This window comes from Polypterus senegalus, chromosome 6, assembly GCF_016835505.1.
Source record: "Polypterus senegalus isolate Bchr_013 chromosome 6, ASM1683550v1, whole genome shotgun sequence".
In the NCBI taxonomy this organism is placed as follows: Eukaryota; Metazoa; Chordata; class Cladistia; order Polypteriformes; family Polypteridae; genus Polypterus; species Polypterus senegalus.
In genome coordinates this window covers 23,544,461-23,561,855 of record NC_053159.1, presented here as the reverse complement: position 1 = coordinate 23,561,855, position 17,395 = coordinate 23,544,461, and the positions used below count along the sequence as shown (strand labels likewise).

Sequence of the window (17,395 nt, the reverse complement as noted above, 5' to 3'; positions counted from 1 at the left end):
GGAGGTGTCAAGGGGGTGTTTAATAGAAAAATAAAGTGAACTGTGGTGCCCACCTATAAAAAATGCTTAGACCAACTGGTTTGGAGACCAGCTATAAAACTGAAGAATGAACAAATAATACAGGTGGTCATTGACTTGTGCCCATGTTTGGCTCTGACGGACCGGACAGAAGTTGATCTGGGCTGGTATATGTATCTATAGTGGTGCATAGGAAGTCCCTTAACTTCATTAGCATTACTTTGTTCTCATGTAAATAGCGTTGCATCTTTTTGGTTTGAAAAATGACATTTTTATTAAATCTTTCTACTGTAAAACATGCAAAGCACTAAAAGTACTTCCTTAGAAGGTTGGCGTCCTTCAACATCTGCAATAAGATGCTGCAGATGTTCTACTAGACGGTTATGGCGAGCGCCCACTTCTACGCGGTGGTGTGCTGGGGAGGCAGCCTAACGATGAAGGACGCCTCACACCTGGACAAACTGGTGAGGAAGGCAGGCTCTATTGTAGGAATGAAGCTGGACAGTTTAACATCTGTGGCAGAGCAACGGGCGCTGAGCAAACTCCTATCAATCATGGAGAATCCACTGCATCCACTGAACAGGATCATCTCCAGGCAGAGGAGCAGCTTCAGTGACAGACTGAGGAGATCGGTCCTCCCACACTATGCGACTCTTCAATTCCACCCGTGGGGGGAAACGCTAACATTATTCAAAGTTTTTACATGCATTTTTATTACTCTTTAATTTAATATTGTTTTTTGTATTAGTATGCTGCTACTGGATTATGTGAATTTCCCCTTGGGATTAATAAAGTATCTATCTATCTATCTGTCTATCTGTCTATCTATCTATCCATCTATCTAGATATCAGTAGCAGTTACCAGCTCCCATCTGTTTGAAGGGGAAAACGGTTTGGGTCCAGTCATTTACCCAACACTGCTCAGCATAACGGTACGTCTCAATTCTTTCATTCACGTCATCATCAAGAAATAATTTTAAGTAAGTAAACGAATCTTGGCAGTCAATGTTCACTTTTCTTCCTGGCTGAAGCAGGGTCAGTAGAGACCCAAACGCGAGTGTCACTTTTGGATTCATTAGAATCGCTTTTAGTTTCACTGCCTGAGGTCAGATTCACTTCGTCATCACTGCTGATGAGAGGCTCCTCAACATCACTGCTCTGTCTTACTGTCCAGAGTGTGCAACACCTGGGCTGCTGAAAAACACTTCTTACGAGATGCCATTATGTAATTACAAAGACACACCACCACTGTTGCGAAGGTAACGCTCGAACATAACGCTTATGCGAGACTCGCCTATACCGTTGCCCGAGTAACTCTCGCCACTAACGCTGTTGGCACTGTCACAGCCCGAGTGATCCTCAGGTCTATATGTCTATACAGTTTGCTGAGGCACACTCGGGACTAACGTTTTTAGCACTGTTTTCACAGCCCAAGTGACGCTCGGGTCTAATGCTAGAGAGGTGAAGTCATATTGTTTGTTTTATATCCGTTTTTATCATCATTGTTAGCCCATTATGCAGATTTTCTATCTAGTTTTTTATTTTATAGGAGTTCAGTGTGGTTTCATTACCTCCTTGGTAGCAGTTCGCACTAAATGGCACATCATGAGTCACAACGCAGAAGCTTCGGAGAGTCAAAGCGATGGACGGCAGTTACATTTGTTATAACTTGTAGCCACATTCACTTTCTCGCCTACCTCATACTGCTTGATCGCCTTCATTTATGTCAATTGCCTTTTATCCAGTAATTGTAAGACAAATGTAACCAAACGTATTCAAAACCACTGCAGGTAATAAACTTAGATCCAGATGAATGAGTCACAGCATGCAGTGTGGTGAAAGCTGATGTTTGCCCATGAGACGTGGTAGCAGTCACAAGTCAAATGGTCTTAAGATGCATAGGTCATAAGTTGACAACTACCAGTAATGCAAAGCTAGCAGCATTACAAGCTTCTAACATTAGAAGAGGAAGAGATTTGTTCGGCCCTGCCATTATGGTGTAGGTGTAGACAAAGCTAAGTAAAGACTGCTACTCTGACAGGAAGAGACCTCTTGAGATAGAACCAGAAAAAGCAAACCCACCACAGACCACATGTGGTCAGCTGCACGTCTCAAATACAACTAAAGGGCACAGCAGTGGTGAAGCAGCTCTCAGCCCTCACTGCCCTCAGATCTCCTCGGCCTCAGTCAGTATCTGCTCCTGCTGGCTAAGTCCACCCTTTGTGCACACGTCCAAAATGGCACTGGCTTGATCACTCAATGTGTACAGTCAAGTGTGTGCTACCAGTCAGGCATCAGAAATCAAAAAAAAAAATGACAGCCAGACTTGTCCAGCAGCAGCAGAATCATTCAGCAGTCGAGAATGGAGGCCGCAATTGTCTTGGGCTTGTCTCAGCTCAATGAAGTGAGTGTCCCTTATGCAATGTCACCACAGTTTCACAATTGAGTCCATTACAAAAGTCAGAATCCCCTCACGTCCATAGAGATGCCAGCATCTCACTTTCAGGGGACAGAAAGACCCTTTTATTGAGCACTGTGAGAAAGAATGGCCATTCATTCTGTACATACGGAGCATAACGTGAGCTACCACCGCTAGGCTGACGACACACAACTGCATTTATCAATTGCGCCTGATCACCCTGACTCTCTTGGTTCACTGACCCTTAATGTCTTACTTGTGTTTCTGAATGAATGAGTAGTAATTTTCTCAAACTAAATAAGGAGAAAACAGAAATCTTAATGATTAGCAAAAAAAAAAGATATAGTGAGGGTATTACAAATAAACTTGATCCATTAAGGAGTTAAAGAATTTAAGGGTAACCATTGACTCTGACCTGAATTTTAAATCACATATTAATCAAATTACCAGGACAGCATTTCTTTTCACTTAAGGAATATAGCAAAAGTTAGACCTCTTATAACATTGCAAGATGCTAAAAAATGAGTTCATGCTTTTGTTTTTAGTCGACTAGATTACTGTAACGGGACAACCGAAAAAAGACATCAATCGATTGCAACGAGTGCAGAATGCAGCTGCTAGAATCTTAACTAGGAAAAAAAAAATCCGAGCACATCACCCCAGTTTTGATGCCACTACACTGGTTACTTGTACCATTTAGATTTGACTGCTGATGGTTAAGCGAACGCTGGCGTGCCTGGTCGCCGCGGCTCTCCGGTAATTTTTTTAACTTTTTTTCTTTTTTAATTTTTTTACAATTAATATTCATTTTCATTTTGGGCAGATTTATTCACTGAGTTTTATTTTTCAGTCATTTAAAGCTAGACTGATTTCTATCTTGACTGCTGATTTGGCTGTGTATGGACTATTTTTCGGCCTATCCCTGCCTTGAGACTAACCTGGCTTTATTCTCCGGACATCCGAGTTGTCTGCATCTTCACTTAACCTGTGGAGCAGTAGAATATTTATTTGGTTTGTGTTTGTTTGGTCCTTCCTGTCTCTCGCTATCCAACCGGCAATGGGCCTGCTTCAGTATTCAGTTGCCGAGCTACTCCGACTCCGCTTTCACCTGTCCGAGCCTCCGCTGACTGGCCTATATATCTCCAACCAGACATCATATTCCTTCCCCGTTGGAGATACATCCACTGCCGGTCCCGCCGGAGTATCCAAGCTGACAGTTCAAAAATAATAAACTCCATCTGGTCCAGTTCTCGACGTCCTCTACGTAATTTAGGCAGAGTCGCTGACCACAGTGTGTTAGCCAGCCTAGCCCGGTCAGCTAACATCGTTGCTAAATGCGATAACACCGTTGTTAACTGCGGTCTGCTGAACATCCGCTCATGCACGAGTAAGGGGCCTCTCATCCACGATCTCCTCACTGATCGTAAGTTTGACTTTTTCTGTCTGAGACATGGCAACGACCCCATGACTTTTCACAACTTAACGAATCCACTCCCCCAGGGTTATTATACATCTCTCAACCCCGTGGCTCTGGCGGAGGTGGAGGTCTCACGTTAAATGTATCGTGAGAAATGGAAATTCTTGCCGTTGTCTGTTCCTGCCTTCGGTTCTTTTGAATCTCTTGTATGTCAATTAACCTATGGACCTATTCCTACTATTATTGCAACTGTTTACCGGCCCCCTAAACCAAACAATGACTTTCTGAACGACTTTGCTGTTTTCCTTACACACTTATCCACTGTTTCATCAAACATAATACTTCTGGGGGATTTCAATATACATATGGATAATATCAATGTCCCTATTACTAGAGACTTTACATCCTGCCTTGAGAGTTTTGGATTCCAGCAGCACACTGATGTTCCCACTCATTCCAAAGGACAGATCTTGGACTTGATTTGCTGTTCTGCCGTTACCCCGCTTGATTGTACTGCGGATGAACTCCCCATAACTGATCACTTTCTTATTTCATTCAATGTTAAACTTGCACTTTCCAACACTAAGCTTTCCCGTCTCATGTCTTTCCGTAATATTAAGAATATTAACTTAGACTCGCTTTCCTCTAGTATTGATTCCCTTATAGGCACTGATCATTTATCCACTCCTGAAGAACTGGTCTCACACTATAACACTGGACTTAATGGTATTCTTAGCTCTGTCGCTCCATTAAAAAACTAAATCCGTTTCTTTCTCCTTTTCTGCTCCCTGGCTCACGCCTGAACTTCGGCTTTTGAAAGCCAAAGGCCAGCAACTTGAACGGTTCTATAAAAAAACTGGACTCTCTGTTCACAAAGAGATGTACACAAACCATATACTTTATTACAAGGACTGTACTGCCCAAACTAAATCAAACTATTATACTCTCATTACTTCTTCCAATGAAGGAAACACCAAGTCATTGTTTTCACTACTTAACACAACCCCTGGATTCTTTACCTTTTCACCTTTACTCAGCTGAATTTTGAAATCCCCTTATGTCCTTTTTAATGAAAAAATCCAGAAGATTCATCAGTCTAACTGTACGGATTCCTCCAGTACTGCATTTGAATTTCACCCTCCAACTCACTCGTTTTCCTCTTTTTAGCTTCCTACTTTCTCAAAAATCTCAGATCTTACCTGTAAGTCTAAGCCATCCACCTGTCAAGTGGACCCCCAACCTACAGTTCTGGTCAAAGCCTGCCTCCCCTCTCTGGCCCCCCTTATCTCTGCTATAATCCACTCTTCTCTCACTTTTGCTGCAATAATCCCAATACTGAAAAAAACAGGTGCCGATCCGACTAATTTCAGTAATTTCCGTCCTATTTCTAATCTACCCTTCATTTCCAAAATTCTTGAAAAAATAGTGGGCATTCAACTTCACTTTTATTTATCTCAAAATAATCTGTATGAACAGTTCCAGTCTGGTTTTCGTCCCCTCCACAGTACAGAAACGGCACTTATAAAAACGACTAGTGACCTCCTTATGGCAGCTGATTCTGGTTTAATTCCTATTCTCATCCTCCTTGATCTGAGTGCAGCCTTTGACACTATTTGTCACACGACTCTTCTCAATAGATTATCTTCGACTGGCATTACCCACACTCCACTAGATTGGTTCAGATCCTACCTCTCAGGCCACATTCAGTTTGTTCAGCTTAAAACTTTCACATCCCAACCCACCGCTGTTACTTCAGGTGGGCTCTGTCCTGGGGTCCCTCCTTTTCATTATTTACCTCCTTCCCCTTGGTAATATCTTTTGTAAATATAACATTAGCCTCCACTGTTATGCTGATGACACCTAGCTCTGTCTCACTAGCAAACCTACTGCTTCCTTTCCACCCTCCTCTCTTACTGATTGCATAGCAGAAATCAAATCCTGGTTTTCTTCAAATTTTCTTAAATTAAACAGTGACAAAACTGAGGTTCTCCTCATTGGTATCAAATCAACATTACCCAAAACTTATAATTTTTCATTTGTCATTGATAATTCCTCTGTCTCCCCTTCCCCACAGGTTAAGAGTCTGGGTGTCATCCTTAACAGTACTTTATCCTTTCAGTCTCACATCAGCAACATCTCCCGGTCTGCATATTTCCACTTGCGTAACATTAATCGTATTCGCCCCTCCCTCACTCCTCACATCACTGCTATCCTTGTTCATAGATAGCCTTGTCACTTCTCGTCTAGATTATTGCAATTCCCCTTTCTTTGGTCTTTCTCGCAAATCTCTTTATAAGCTTCAACTGGTCCAGAATTCAGCTGCCGGCATCATTACTAGAACCCCCTCTATTCACCATATCACTCCCGTTTTGCAGCAGCTTCACTGGTTTCCAGTTCAGTTCCAAATTCAATTCAAAATTCTCCTACTAACTTTTAAGGCTATCCACAACCTTGCCCCTCCATATCTGTTTGACCTCCTCCATGTTACGATTCCCTCCCATACCCTTGGATCCTCTTCCTCCATCCACTTGACTGTCCCCATCATCAATCTTTGACTATTCAGTTGCTCCGCTCCCCAGCGCCATCTGAACTTAGAAATATTGAATCATTTTCACTTTTCAAATCCTAAACTTAAAACTCATTTGTTTAAGACTGTTTTTTCTCTTTGATTACAGTTGCTCTGTCTGTTTTTAATTTTTCGTATTTTACCTTTGTTTATAATCTGTGTTTTGTCTACTGTTTGGTGTCCTTGAGTGTTTAAAAAGGCGCCTACAAATAAATAAAATGTATCATTATTATTATTACAAAGCCTTCAATCATCTCGCTCCATGCTATACCTCAGGATGCCTCTCACCTTAAACTTCAAATCGCAACCTTAGATCTTCAAATGAGGGTCTGCTTAGAATTCCAAGAGCTAAACTTAAAAGAAGTGGTGAGGCAGGCGGCCTTCTGCTGTTAGGCACCTAAAATCTGAAATAGCTGATTGATAGAAATTCGCCAGGCTAATATGGTGGAACACTTTAAAAAACTGCTAAAAACTCATTACTTTAACATGGCTTTCTCATGGCTACATAATTCTGATATTCTGAATATGCATTGAATTCTCATTTTTATCGTGGCTCCACAATCCGTACTAACGCCTACTTTCTCTGCTGTTCTCCTTCTGGTTTTCTGTGGTGCTGATCTGCTCCACCACCACTCGATCAGAGCATCGTGCAGTCCTTATATTGATGTATTGAAGGCCAGAGGTCCACATGACCATCATCATCATCATCAGATTCTTCGACATGAAGCCTGAAAACCATGAGGACTGATTGAGGTCATTGATGTTAGGTAGAATGTCCAGTGGGAGTTGGGTGGTCTTGTGGCCTCGGAACCCCTGCAGATTTTGTTTTTCTTCTCTTACGCTTTTTGGAGTTTTTTCATTTGTTTTGTTTTTTTCTGTCCTGTACTTTATTCTTCATTATTTAGTATTGCCTGATCTTATTTTTATATTTTATGAACTTTTCTTTCTTCATCTTGTAAAGCACTTTGAGCTACACCATTTGAATGAAAATGTGCTATAGAAATAAATGTTGTTGGTGTGGATAACATTGAGCACATCAGTCGATGCTCAGACTCACTTATCCAGTTCAAACAACAGGTACAGGACAGGAAGCCACCCAGGATATGGGAAAGCTGACACACATTTAAATCTGAATAATTTTGTGGGAACAAGAAGTAAAATAAAAGACCACTAGGGGAAGGACTGGGCATTAGCCTTGAGTGCAGCACAGACTTTTGTGCAATACAATTGGGACATGGCCTCAAGTGCGAACCACCCGCTAGAATATGACACTCATAATGGAATCAATCTGTTCTTATCGTCCGTCCATCTGTCCAGTTCAGAGCAATGGGGAGCATCAGGGGCAACTTGGAAACCAACTCTGAACAGGACCGCCGGCCTATTTCAGGGCAGACACACATACACACCCTTACTGAGCCAGTGCAGAATTATCAATTAACCTAAACGTCCATCGCCTTTGGGCTCTGGAACAAAATACCGAACTACCAAACTAGCAGGCGAGCAGAATACTCAGACATGGGCAGAATGAGCAGACTCCCATCGGGACAATGCCCACCCTGAGATTCAAACTTGGGAATCTAAGAGCTTTGAGGTGGCAGCAGCACTAATTGTTGGGCCACCATGGCATCCAAATTCTCTTCTTACCACCTAAATCAATAAAACACAGAGGCAGACTTTGTTTTGAGTTGTTTTTCACAAGGCCATCGTTATGTGGCATGCTTGAGGGAGAGGAGCAGCAGGGTACTGTTTATTTCTGCCACTGACATATCTAAAGAGAGCTCAGAGATTAAATTACCTGACATATGACATACATTGAACAACTCAACTGTGTTTCCGTTGTTTTAATAATTGAGATATCCGTGCCTCCAGGGGGCCGTGATTCTATAGTCTAACGCTAACATGTCACAGAGGGGTGGCACGATAATATGAGATGACCTGCATAATCCAGTTCAGGAGCATGGCAGCACTGGGCACAAGGTAATAAACAGCATAGGACAGGGTGCCAGTCCTTGGGAAGGCCCATCAGTTAATTTAACCTACCCAGCTTTGGGGGATTATGAAAGGAAAACCAGACAAATAGAGCAGGCACACCGCACATGGACAAGGAGTCCCAAAGAATGTACACCCAAAATCACTTCCCCAAATGACCACTAGAGGGGGATAACACTGTGAAACCCCAGCTAGTAAAAGGGCAAACACACTGTCTTTATAAAGAAAAAGATTTATTCTTCATAAAACTGCCTGCGACAAAAATGAAGTTCTATGTTGTCTCTTACGATGTATAGAAGTCAATGTCTGTTTGTCCTGCAGTTCCCCTCTGTTGGGCGTATTCAGTGTAACATCTGGAATGCGCCATCTGTTGGAATGTATTTTGTAATGCATGTTGTTGTTGTGAATGGGTTTATTATATATATTTTTTTGATAGTTTATGAGGTTGACTACTTGTTTTAGAGGTTTCTGGAGCCCTAGATTGTGAATCTCTTAATAGTTTTTTGATTAAATTTCCTTTTGTTTTTGTGAATGATTTTGCACCGTTTTCACTGCTGTGAAAACCATTGTTAGATCAGCTCTTTGTTGTCAGTGGCAGGTCCTCAGAAGTCGTAAACTGCTGGTGATGACGTGACGGGATAAACATGTCATCATTTTAGTAATTTCCTCATCCAAGTCTTTTTGCCTTTTTTGAAACAACTTTTGTGGTCTTGACTTGTGCCTTTGATTCTCATTTTGGTTTTGATAACAATGTTGCACTTCTCAGTTTTGACCCCTTTTCTGGCTTGAGTATATATTTTTTCCCAGTTTCCTTTAAAAATCTTCCATGCTACTGTGCTAGTTTTCAAGTGCACTGCATTTTTCAGCCCAACAGATGGCGTTTCACCAATATTAGCACTGCTGTTGAAAACCTTATACCAAACACTGCAATATTAAGGCAAAAGGTAAACTGACACAATAACTTAATAAAGGTAGACTATAACTGAATAAAAATAGGAAATAAAAAAGAATGATAGAGGGAGAACTAATCTCATTCACGTCCATTAATCATTCTGTTGATCCGCCAACATTAATAGAGCAAAATTAAAGCAGAGCTAAATGACATATTAACAAATGTAAAATGTGCACACTAGGCTTTCATGACTTACCCCCGTCAACACCGTGACACTTACTTATGTGAGTTTGAGACTCCTGCCATCAGACCATCAGCTACTTCCCTCTATGTGACAGTCAGTGGGCTCCAATGGGATTAGTGCTTCTTCTATCCTATCATTTTTTTTTCTATTTAAAATTACCTTTTTTAGGTTAAATTGTTTACTGAACACACCATCTGTTGGAATGAAAAATGCTGTTCATTTTATTTTATGAACTCGACTCCCCGAATTAAAGAGCTGTGTCACATCAAATCATGACAAGTGCCTTTTGAGTGACGTCGTAGATATTGTAGACTGCAGTCGCACTCTGCTGATCTCACTTCAATCAGGTGACACTTCTGATCAAAAGTGTTAAGCACTTGACCAACAAGCTAGCATAAAAATATGTTGGGTGGGCATACTTGTTCTGGATGTGTGCAGAGCCTGGCCCCCCAGTAGGCCCTCCATTGCATTGTACAACTGACTGTTGTACAGATAGATAGATAGATAGATAGATAGATAGATAGATAGATAGATAGATAGATAGATAGATAGATAGATAGATAGATAGATAGATAGATAGATAGATAGATAGATGAAAGGCACTATATGATAGATAGATAGATAGATAGATAGATAGATAGATAGATAGATAGATAGATAGATAGATAGATAATTTGTCTGTATGAGCAGAACTTCGGATTTTTGCCACCTTTATGAAATGTCATTAATAATTCCACTTCTATAACATTTTTTTTAATATATTCCGTATACTCAGAAAACCCTAATCGACCTCTTCCCTATGAAGAAGGTGACCGTGCCCTACAGACTTTGTTATTTCTGTGTCAATGCAGAGGTTCTTCTATCTAAAGACAAGTAAATTTAAGCTGTTTGGTGATTAGGTGAGCACCTGCCTGTAAAGGAGTTAAGGGGCTTGATATCTGAAACCCCCCGATGTGTTACTGGCCATTGTTTGATTGTGTAACAGCAGGGATGGAGTTGTGGTGGTGCAGTGGATGAGTCCCCCTCACAGATTATGGAGGCCACACACATTTGAAATCTTGACCAGTAACCCTACTAGAGACGAGAGACGTTCCACAGCACACATGTTTAGAACACCTAAGATTAAAGGACTGAGAGGTCTGAGACTAAACATGTAGACAGGTGACTTGTGCAGATTGAAAGTGTAAATAATGTATATTGTTGATTTGTCTTCCAAATATTTAAATATATCTATTCATTTATTTAATTTATGACTTTATTCCTCTAGTAGTGGGTGTATATTGGTTGCAGTGGTTGTAGGGCCTGAGCCCCTTCTTACAGGAAGTGCCAGTGTTTTATAGGGCACCAAGCGTACAAATCCACAATCAGGTGGACCACTTTTAAAGAATGGCTCTGGACTGTGCCAGAAAATTCCGAATACCTGAGAGTACCACCCAACACACACATACAGAGCATGAAGACTGCTGGCCATAGGCAATCAAATAAGGGCCCAAGCCAATCATCTGCATCTTACCGACCTTTTTTGTTGTTTAGATAACATGGACACCCCACTCTCAGCACTGCTTGCTCAGTCCCACGTGAAGACCACTTTTTATTGCAGTCAAGTCCTCTCACAGCAGAATTTTCGGTCACTTTCATGCTGCAGCAGGGACTCACCTACACGACTCGAACTCTAAAGTGCTTTTTTACCACCCACATGAACCAGGGCTGAGAAGTTTCCGCCATGTGGTATGAACTTAGCTGGCACTGTTGGCAGGAAACCACGTTTAAGTCGTATGGTGCTTTATAGGTATTGTGGCAAGCAGAAGGAGCATCCTGTTCTTCACATGATAAAAGGTCATCTCCTATAAAAGGAGGCATCTGCATTTGAACCAGTGGTGCACTACAAAGAGGCAGGTGGACCAGCTGTCACCCAACATAGAAAATGAGCCGACCTGAACTGTTTCATTGCTATATGGTGTTGGAAAACTAAAAGCTTCATGTCCTGGTCACTGTCTGTGTGGAGTTACACATTCTATAAGACGTCCATGTGGATTTTCTTTAGATAATCTGCTTTCCAAATGGTTCCTGATGGACTCACCATCACTAACGAGTCGGCCCAGTGAGTAAGTGTGGCCTGCAATGATCTGGTGATCCATCCAGTGTCAGTTCCCCCATTGCTACTTAGAATCCACTCTACAATTTTAACATAATTATTTTTTTTATAAAAATGGATCCCTTCCCATGTCAACTGGGATAGAGCTGACTAATTCCACACATGGTACAAGACAGTCACTAAAATAGGAGAAAATGGGGAAGCAAAGGAATGACACAAACGCAGGATGAGTCCATTACCATCATCAGGCCCATTCATTTATATGACTTGTCAACTAGAAGGGCTTCTTAGGAAGGCTACGGCTCCACCGAGGCAGTTTTTGCTCCTATTGGGTTTGGTTCACTTGCTCTTTTTTCTGTCCATCTATTTTTTAACTCACTTTGTCACCATTAGCCACAGTTTCACTGCTTCTGGAGAGGACTCCATCACAGATATGCCAACACCAGGCCAATGCAGCCTCGAAAACTAGTTTGACCTGCACATCTTGGCAATGCTGAAGGAGTCTGTGGCACCTTGAGAAAATGCACATTTGCTCCAACATATCATTGACCAGGCTGGGAATGTAACTCTAGTGCCCAGTTGGCAGTGAAACCCACTGTGCCCCACTGCCATCCCAGCTTTTCATTATTATGAATTTCCTCATTTAGCTTGTATTCACTCAAGAGTAGGTGCTGTTGTGCCATAGCTTGGCACTGATGTCTGTTGTTAGAGCAAGATTAAGGCAGATGGTAAGAGCGGCCTCAGGGAGACGAGGGCCCCCTTGTTTTTCTTCTCTTCACTCTGCCCAAGAGTGTGATGCAACTCCAGAGAATCTTTGCCCAGTGGCTCATGAGAGAAATTGTTTGATAATTCTTGCATCACCACACTGGATTACAAGGTGGTTTTAGCAACTGGAAAACAAAGACGAGAGCTGCTTGAGATGGGCAGATGTGTTTACCCACCTGGATATGCGAGCGAAGGAGTTGTCTGGGTTTTCTTTCTTTCTTTCTTTCTTTCTTTCTTTCTTTCTTTCTTTCTTTCTTTCTTTCTTTCTTTCTGCCTCCCCAGTTTGCCAGTTACCTTACATAAACCCTTATTATGCTGGCCAGTTGCCTCCCTGGCGTGCCTGCTCTGGTCCCCTTAATCCCTTTAAAGCCTGCAGGTGCAGCACAATCAGGAGGCGGGGCTTACCTTAAAGTTTTCATCAATCATGAAGTCACAGCCAATGAGGTCGAAGTAGCCCAGTTTGCACTGCAGCTTGGACTTCACCGCTAGGAAGCACTGCATCATGATGTCCTGCATTTGTTTCTAGAGAAATATAAAAAAAAAAAAAGTGCACTAAATATATTCATGCATACACACATATCATTATTTTATGTCGCACATTTAACAGGAGGAACCATTAAAAGGCAAACTCTGTAAATACATCATTATAAACAATTATATTCACTTTAATAACAATATGACTGGGTCATATTCCAGAGGACCTGGGGGCAATGCAGGCGCCAACACTCATCTACACTCTGACATTCACGTATGTGGCACAATTTAAAATGCTCTAGTTGATCTAATTGGGATATGGACATACAAATGTAATGCTCAGGGAAATGCCCACACAAACATGGGGAGAGCACAGATAAATCATACAATAAATATAAAGCTCATTAAAAGACAGTGGAAATAGCCACCTGTGTGTCTTTAGCCAACCATTTTGTAAAGCCAATTAAACCTGAAGAGCCCATCCCAGCAAGCACAACACGAAAGACAGAAACAACACCTGGACAGGGCACCAGTCCTTAACAGGAAAAATGTCCACACCACGGGACAATTTAACTTCATAAATCCACCTAACCTTAGGGCTTTGAGAGGAAATCGGAGCAGACACACAGGGACAATGTGCAAACTCGGAACCTGGACCCTGGTGTACTTACTGTGAGGCAGCCGTGCTGTCACTGCACCAACATCCTGTGTAAGTAATTCACATCTTTATTTTATAGCACCTTTCACAGACTGTCATTAAAGACAAGCAAAGGAAATTCCTGTGTGTATATCTATATATTCAAAATAAACTGTCTTCATATCAGACGTCACTGTTAGGCACTTTAGAAAGCATTCAGTGTAAAATGCCAAATGTACCCCGGGGGACAATTAAATCCATACCAGTGTATTTAAAAGAGGCCCTGTTATGAACTGGAGAGGTCCAAAGCATAATAACTTCCAAAATAGTTCAAAATTCCCACTAGAGGGGGGTACCGTCATAACTCAACTACTCACCAGAAAGTGCAATGATACATCTTTACAAATAACAAGATTAATTTATACTCTGTAGCACAAAAATAAGCACTGAGGAGTAGAAGGCAAAAGGCACCGAAAGTAGTGCCTTCAAAATGTGCAGAATCTAAAGAATGGTCAAAACACAGAGGAAAAGGGTCACAAAAATCTAGCAAATCACAATAAGCACAAGAAACACTCACTAACAACAATGAATTCACAATGAACCGCAAGGGACTATGCAGACTTACAGCAGACTGCTTATGGAGATGGACAGGTGGCCCCGCCTCTTAGGGAACCACCCATAAAATACATGGAACATAAAAGAAGAGAGATAGGTACATGGAAAGTAAGTGACCAACAAGAGCAACATCAACTGATCTATCTATCTATCTATCTATCTTATCCTGCCAACTATACTAAAAGTAAAGTCTATCTATCGATCTGTAATATCATATATCAGTATACACATACAGTAGCACCTTTCATGGCAGGTGTTGTGAGGAGGCTCTTTTAAAGGTATCTTTATTTCTGTGTGTACATCAAGTGCCTCCCTCCAACTTATAGACTCATACAGACTCAGTCTGCTTATCCTGAGAGCAATGGCGAGTTGGTGAACAGCAGACTTGAAAGGTGGCACAGTGATCTGGGGCATTGCAGCATAGTACTGGACAGCAGCCTTTTATAGATGTAAACACAGGCACTCCCAAGGGGCAAACAGGTGGACCCCTCCAGCAGATTGGTTTCCCAGCAGTTGTGTTTCCAATTGAGGCACCAGCCTTGTATTAACTCGGTGCCTTCTGGGTAGGATTCCAGGAAAATTGCCCTGTTTATGCCACTTAGAGGATACTGTAGAACGGTTAAGGCTTTGGATTTCAAACCTTAAGGCTGGGGGTTCAAATCCCGCTAGTGACACTGTGAGACCACAAGCAAGTCACAGTACCTATGCATATTGCCACCATGTGACAGAGGTCACGATTTGTGGTGTTTTTATTGTGACAGTATAATGATCAGCGTTGGCCATCTTCCAATATCCACATTTGTGGATTTGCAGCAGCTTTTTGAGAACCGAGGACTCCACCAAGAAAGACATTAAGAGTAGATTGCGAACAGTTAAGATCCATCTAGAGACTGAAGCAGCTCAGCCACAAGGTGAAACACAGAATCTTGGACCGCAATGTCCATCATGTTGTAAGGAAGAGAATGTTGGAGTGTAAACTCACCATGGGGCACCAATCACTTTCCATCATGTCTGCCTCCAAAAAATAAGCAGAATATGCTGGCCAAGCTGGATCTCCAACGAGGATTTAGGAAATCTTACAAAGTCTCCCCAGGCAACCTAACCCTAACCCTTTGATGGAAACCACGGGGCAAGAGAGCAAAAACACACTGGGGAAGAAATGTGGGGACAGAAGTGAAAGAGCTGGGGGACAGCTGAGGGGCGAAGCTGAGGCAAAGGCGAAAGATTGTAGAGAGTATTGTCCTCTTGTGTTGGCTTTATGCTCTGTGCAGAGCAAAGAGGACAACTAAGGAAGTCAGTCACTTTGGGAGTGGTCTCGAGAGCTTTCTTCAGTTATGTGGAAACAAATTGTAGTACATCGTTTCTGACATGGTTTAGCTCCACTGGTGTAGGTTTAGAATTAGCTTGAACGCCCCATCTGGTTGACTTCCCGGTACATCACTCTACCCCATCTCAAAACTTTATTTTAAAGTTTTTCCATCTACTGGATGTTTCAAAACTTCTTGGTAGTCTGCCTTGCCAGACAGTACATGGGATGGCTGACCCTCTCCTAAAATACGTACCACAGAAGAGGACACATCACAAGTGGCAACACCAACTAGGGGTCGCACAGTCCTGGAGTGAAGGGGGGCAATCATGGAAAGCCAAACTTTCAAGACTCAGAGACGTTGTGGAGAATTGAATACAAGGAGCTACTGGGAAAAACTCCAGGACAGAGTGACAGGGCTACAAGTGCACAGCCACCGCAGACTCCAGACATGATGAACGGGAAGGCTAGACGACTGTCTTAATGGAGTGTAGGGTTGGGATGTGATCTGACGACAAGCTCTGCTCTGGTGGGACGAAGAGAGGCCAGGAAGTGAGACGAGAGGTAAAGAGTGCGTTTTTTGTAATAAAGTGAATTGGCCGCCCCACCCAGTAGTCAGGGGCTTAGCAATGGTGTAAGAAAGGCCCCAAGGTGTTTTTCTTCTGTATCCGTGTTCTTTCTGTTAACCCCTTGTAGAATCCTCCTTGAAACTCTTTTTTTTGGTTAAATATCATGCTTGACTCTTCTCAATTTTATTCTTGGCCAGTAGTGCCCCCCTACTGTTCACACATATGTTAAATATTAAACAAAGCATCATGGATATGGAAAACTCCCTTAAACTCCCACATTTCCTATATGAGCAGCTCCTGACTGATACTTTCATTCTGGTGGTCTCCTTCCCGTACCGCCATGGCTGGACCTTGGGTTCTTTCCTACTCTGTTCTCTCCACACCCACCAGTCCTAAAACATGGCCCCTTTAACACCCCATACTTCACTAGTCAAGCTGCATTCTTTAACAACACAAGCATTGGATTTCACATGCCAGGTGGTATTGCTCTATACTAGTACAGATACATTTTTATTTCATAAATAACACAAAAATGGGAAACACTTTTCTTCATATGAAATCCTCCAGTGGCCTCATATTGCACCAGCTGCATATCTTCTTATTTCTCTTTGAGAATTTTGCAACCCTGGTGTGATTATTTTGGCAGCACACACACTCACAAATAGAAACACGGGAGACATAAACAAGGAGTCGTCAAGGAGTTGCCAGGACAACCTGCCAGCATCACAGCACCTTCATCATAGACTGACTGGTCCCTTTAATTCACAATCATCGGCTCCCCAGAGCCCCGGCAGGTCCACAATGTCCTAATTAGACCCTGCTGCACAACACTTGCACGCAACTTACCGTGAAAACAGTGAGGACCCAGTCCTTGGGGAGTGCATTGGCAACCCGTAACTTCTCATTAACGTAGTCATTGAAGCGCTCCATGGACCACACCGTCTCTTCCTTCAGCTCATTATAGAGAGGATTCTTCTTCTGCATGTACTGTTGGGGAGGGGAGAGTAAAGGAACAAGCAATTAACATGTGTCATCCAGGTGGGGACAAGGGACCCGAGTCCCAAGCTTATGTGAAGTTGGCGTGCTCATAGGAAAAGAGCCAGTGCCGGAGAGGAGTGGAGCTGCATCTGGATACATCTGGGAACTCAGAGATAAACTCATCACAGGCCAAAGGCTCAGCCCTTAGGAACGACGAAAAAAGGAGAAACATGCGGCTGGCTGAGCTGGATGACCAACCTGCTGGCCACTCACCTCCCTTCATGGAGCACATTGGTGGAGCCCATCTGCTAGTACAAGGGTCACAGCAAAACCCCATGCTGTTTAAAGAGTGTTGATAACACTACAATACCCTGCTGTGCTGACATTTCCATTAGACACTTGCTGAAACAA

At 42.4% G+C, this 17,395-nt stretch overlaps 1 protein-coding gene across 5 annotated transcripts in view; it reads right to left on the bottom strand.

Annotated features, from left to right (window-relative positions):
• The window catches only part of ttll10 (tubulin tyrosine ligase-like family, member 10), a 327,871-nt gene that overhangs the window by 10,687 nt on the left and 299,789 nt on the right, over positions 1 to 17,395 (bottom strand). For all 5 annotated transcript variants that reach the window (XM_039755585.1, XM_039755587.1, XM_039755588.1 and 2 more), the window contains 2 exons: positions 16,853 to 16,993; positions 12,811 to 12,927 (listed from right to left, as the gene is read on the bottom strand). In XM_039755585.1, the coding sequence (XP_039611519.1) occupies positions 12,811 to 12,927; positions 16,853 to 16,993 (258 nt within the window). The remainder of the gene's footprint in view (positions 1 to 12,810; positions 12,928 to 16,852; positions 16,994 to 17,395) is intronic.